This window comes from Trypanosoma theileri, assembly GCF_002087225.1.
Source record: "Trypanosoma theileri isolate Edinburgh chromosome Unknown TM35_Tth_24_V1, whole genome shotgun sequence".
NCBI classification, from domain to species: Eukaryota; Euglenozoa; class Kinetoplastea; order Trypanosomatida; family Trypanosomatidae; genus Trypanosoma; species Trypanosoma theileri.
In genome coordinates, this window is record NW_021639866.1 from 189,116 (window position 1) to 194,274 (window position 5,159).

At 40.2% G+C, this 5,159-nt stretch overlaps 2 protein-coding genes across 2 annotated transcripts; both read right to left on the bottom strand.

Annotated features, from left to right (window-relative positions):
- Window positions 1-1,914: 1,914 nt before the first annotated feature.
- TM35_000241710 (2-oxoglutarate dehydrogenase, E2 component, dihydrolipoamide succinyltransferase) lies at window positions 1,915-3,081 on the bottom strand (the record flags this gene model as incomplete). Its single annotated transcript, XM_029027583.1, has 1 exon — window positions 1,915-3,081. One exon carries the CDS (start codon window positions 3,079-3,081, stop codon window positions 1,915-1,917), a length of 1,167 nt encoding a protein of 388 aa, XP_028881087.1.
- A 291-nt stretch (window positions 3,082-3,372) lies between these two features.
- On the bottom strand, window positions 3,373-5,136 carry TM35_000241720 (putative dolichyl-P-Man:GDP-Man5GlcNAc2-PP-dolichyl alpha-1,2-mannosyltranslocase; the record flags this gene model as incomplete). The annotated part of the gene is made up of 1 exon (XM_029027584.1): window positions 3,373-5,136. One exon carries the CDS (start codon window positions 5,134-5,136, stop codon window positions 3,373-3,375), a length of 1,764 nt encoding a protein of 587 aa, XP_028881088.1.
- Between the last annotated feature and the right edge of the window lie 23 nt (window positions 5,137-5,159).

Below are 5,159 nucleotides of genomic sequence, written 5' to 3' on the forward strand. Positions count from 1 at the left end.
TATATATATATATATAATAATAATAAGAATGTTTGTGTGTACGTTAATATAAAAGAAGTAATGTGGAAGAGAATAAAATGATTGTATGAAAATACAATCGAAAAACAGTACAAAGAAGAAATGTCATCACTAAAAGAGAATTTGAATAAATAATAATAAGTGATAATAATAGTAAAGAAAAGAGAGAGAAAAAAAAGAAACTAACCAAAAAGAGAAGATAATCTTGACATATTATAGATAAACCGAATGATTTTTTTCCTTCTTCTTCCTCCTCTTTATTCCTTTCTTTTACTCTTCACTTTATCTTTTATTCATACACAGACTACTTCTCTTCTCTTCTTAATTTCTTTACATTATCCGTTTCTTCTCTCAATACTCTTTACTACTGTTAATATCGGTGCTTATCAAATAGCTCTATTCTTTTCCTCCTCCTATAATCTGCCCCTACTGATACATATATATATATATATATATATCTGTGCAGAACCGTATAATAATAATAATAATAATAATAATAATAATAATAATAATAATAATAATAAAGTTGTAATGACAACCACTAGAGAACGAAAAAAAAAGAAGGAAAAGGAAAAGAAAAAAAAAAAAAACCAGTAAGCAGAAGTGGAGAGATGTAAATCACACTCTGCTATACCCTTCATTCACCTTTTTAATTTTCTCGATTCCGTATTGTTTTCCTTGTTTGTTTGTTTGTTTTTTCTTTTTTTTTTTTTGCTTTTTCATCTTATTTCTCTACCAAACCCCACACCAAAAGAAGAAAAGAAAGTTCTAACACTAATCAATAACTGCAGAGGAGCACTTTCATTCAATCATTCATCATCCTTTCTCTCCAACACACACAGGGACACTCATGCAGACAGGAGTAACTGAAATATATATATATATATATTTCACTAGAAACTCATCTTCACACAGAAACCATGAAAGGAAAAGCAAAGAAACACACACACACACACACACAAATAAAGATAAAAATAAAATAAATAAATAAATAAAAACAAAGAAAGGAAAGGGGAATCAGAGAACACAAAAAAAAAGTGCAAAAAGAAGACGAAAAAGAAAAAAAGATAGAGAGCTAAGAACATAAGTCAATATGTACGGGAACAAAAAAAAAAAAAAACAAAAAAAGAATTGAAGACAAGTAAAAAGAACAAGAGGGGGAGAAATCAATAATCATCAACGATACCAATATCGAACTATTTTCCATTTCCATCCGTGCATGCTTATCTGCGCCTATACAAATACACAGAAACAAAATACAGGCACACGCACACACAAACACAAACAGATAGACATATATGCATATATATATATATATATATATATATGTATTATTTATTTTTTTTTTCTTCTTCACAATCGTTTTATTTCCGTCTTCTTCACATAAATTTGCTAAATTGCGTTATATTCACTGTACTCATTTTCTTTTTATTTTTTTTTCTTTTGTGTGTGTGCGTGTGTACTGTTATTTTCTTTTTTTTTTCGTTTTCTTTGTTTCCATTTCCTCCCAACTTCCTCCTCTGAATCTCAAAAGGTACTGTTTGTTTGTTTGATTTACTTCTTTCTACCCCCACTCAAAACAAAAAAAAAAAAAACCAAATCCCCTCCCACTTCCGTTTTCATTCTTTCTTTCTTTCTTTCTTTCTACTCTCTTCTCTTTTCTCTTCTCTCACATACAGCTCTCCCACTCACCTGCAACAAGTCATTTGGGGATGTCTGCATAATATAATAATAACAATATGATAAATAAATATATATGTATATATGATTTACTTTTACGTATTCATTTTTTTTTCTTCTGTTTTTTCTTCCTCTTCTTCTTCTTTTCTTTGCTCTTCTTGACTAATATATATATATATATTTCTCACTCTCACACACTCTCTCTTTCTCTTTCTCTTACGCGAGATCGAGCACCATACGTGCGGGGTCCTCTATGAGATTCTTCACCTTCACGAGAAACGTCACCGCGTCGCTGCCGTCAATGAGTCGGTGGTCGTACGTGAGCGCAACGGCCATCACGTCGCGCACTTTTATTTCGTTGCCGACGACCCACGGCCGCTTCTTCGTGGCGTGCATGCCGAGAATGGCGGACTGCGGGGGATTGATGATGGGAGTGCCCATCCACGAGCCAAAGACACCGCCATTGCTGATCGTGAAAGTACCGCCCGTCATCTCGGCAAGTGTGAGTTTGTTCACCTTCGCACGATCCGCAAAGTCAGCGATTTGTTTTTCAATCATCGCAAAGTCAGAATTCTGCACATCGCGAAGGACAGGGACCACAAGTCCACGTGGAGTGGAGACCGCAATGCTGATATCCACAAAGTCGTGATATTCAATAGAATCGGTACCGAAGGAGGCATTCACAATAGGCACATCTTGTAGGGCAATGGCACAAGCTTTTACAAAAGGGGACATAAACCCTAATTTCACATTATGCTTCTTGAAGAAATCATCTTTATATCGGTTGCGTAACTCAATAAGAGGTGTCATATCAATCTCATTAAATGTCGTTAACATGGCGCATGTGTTTTGACTCGCCTTTAGACGATCCGCTATACGCTGACGCATGGATGAAATCCGAACACTCCGCACACGCGGATCAGATCCCGTTGTCGTTGTGATGGTTGTCGATGTACTCTTCGGTGTTGCTGGAGCCGCGGCTACGGGGGGTTTAGGCTTTGCAGCAGTTGTTGTTGTTGTTGTTTCTTCCTTCTTCTTTTCTGCTGGTGTTTCTTCCTTCTTTGCCGCTTGGGCTTCCCCTGGCTTTATGGTGGAGAGTTCCGCCCCCACCTCCACCACTGCCCCCTCTTCAAAGTTGATCTTCGTGATGACGCCGCTTGTTGGGGCCCGCACGTCCACGTTGAGTTTGTCGGACTCAATTTGGCAGATCACTTCATCCTCCGCGACGTGATCGCCGACGGCTTTGGTCCATCCTACAACTTTCCCGCTGCTCACGGACTCGGCGATGGTCGGCACTTTGATGCTCACGCAGAAGCGGGCGGCAAGTTTCTGCGCACTCCACATGCTGGTGTGAAGGCCTTGTACGGTAAAACGTCGTAACATGAGGAAATACTTATTTATCCTTTCTTGTTGTTGCTGTTGATGTTACTGTTGATGTTTACTTTTTTTTTTTTTTCCTTTTCTTCTCAAATATATATCTTTCTTGTTTGGAGTTAGCACTAGAGACTACACCTCTGTAAATGAGAGACGAAAAGAAAAAAAAAAGAAAAAAAAAAGGACGATACACTACTATATATATATATATATATATACATTCACATAAATCCCCCCACCCACTCTCTCATTGGAAGTCTCTCTATTATTAGTATCACTACTGTTTCAGCAGTTTCTGTGTTATCGCCGCACAACAGCGAGTAACATCCCGCGTATCTCCGGATCCCACGCGAGAATGGCGGCTCCGAAGAGCGGTCCTGCCAAAATAGCCGTCGCCGCATGTAAACATCGTGTGAAGAGAAACAACAACGCCCACACCGCAGTGACGCGGAAATTAAAGGCGGCGCGTAAATCCCACAGCGTCACTCGCGTCTGCAGCGAGGAGCGGTGGAGAACACACAAAGACACGACACACCGCAGGGCCATACTAGCAGCCGTAATACACAACAGTCCCACCACCGGATCCCCATTACTATTATTATTATTATTATTATTACTATTATTCTCCTCCATACGCTCTGTGGGGCTGTGTGGATCTACACTAGCTGTAGGCCGCAGAAGAAGAAAACAGGCAATCACATAGAGAGCAGCATGAAAGAGCAGTGTGGCCTGCACTCGCTGCAGTGTACGTGCCGCCGCCGTTGCCCGCACAAATGCATCCAACAGCCCATTCCATCCAAGCAGCAACAACACACATGTGTACAGTTGCAGCGCACGCACCGTCGCCACTGTCGCCCACCGCCGCGTGAAGGCAAACGTAAGAAACGACTCGGCGAGTGGCGGGCCCACAAGTACAGCCGCAGCGCCAAAGTAAAAAGACACTCGCAACATCAATAGTAACAACGCAACGGCCTCACGCCCTTTTCCACACGCCGCATCGCGACTCCACTTTGTAAAACACGCCCCTTCCCAAACACTAAACACCACTCGCGCCACCAGCGAGCCAAGACTCGCCACGAAATCATATCGGCCCATCACCGCAGCAGAACCAAACGCCACCAGCGCAAACCGCTCCCCTTCAGCAAGCACAAGCCGAAGTGTACTCTCGCGGAAGAATTGAAACATCAACGACCACTCTCTCATAAGAGAGGCATAAAAGATACTCCATGAAAGAAAACCCCATGGAAGAAAAATACGCCAGTTAGAAATAGAGATAGAAACATGATCCTTCACTCCACCGGAAATCTTTAACGCCGCATTGGCACGAGCCTGATGAAGAAGTGGAACTCTATCTTGACTACCTTTACAGTCATTACTATTCCACAACCAGAGAAAATAACCCACCGTCGTGAGGGCATACGCAAAATTACCCGTAGCGAAACACATACGTACAATCCATGGATCACTACTAAAATAATCACCAAAAATCCGTACAAATATTAAAGTCACAACAAGACGTACCATTAATGCCCAAAATTCAGAAGCCACAATAAAACGAAAATAATCAAAAGAACGAAGAAGAGTTATACATGGCTCAATCATCAATGTAATGATAACACTTAATGCTAGAAAAAGTTCTGGTATACCTATTATACCTATAGTTTCATCATGGTTCGCAATAACAGTAGAAGGAATCGAACTTACCCCACTCACACGAGAGAGTGCAGATAAAGATGGGAATACATAAATACCAGAATAAGAAATAAGCTCTAATGCTATCATCACAAGAATACCTAGTGGAACAGAGATGAATGCGCAATTTATTACCTGCAAGACTACCGTGCCATTTTCAGCCTTGTCTACCAAGTTGTATCGTGCATTTACACTACGTACACATTCTCTCGCAAGATACAATACAGTATTATAATATAAGAGAAATGAGAAACTTACACCATTCTCACTTGGTTCTAATTGACGCGTTAACAGGGTGCTCAGTGAAAAGGTTATCAACTTTAGCACAACATTAAGCACCAAAGCAGAAGCTAATTGACCTTTAAAGTCCATTATTGTATCGCTCTATATATATA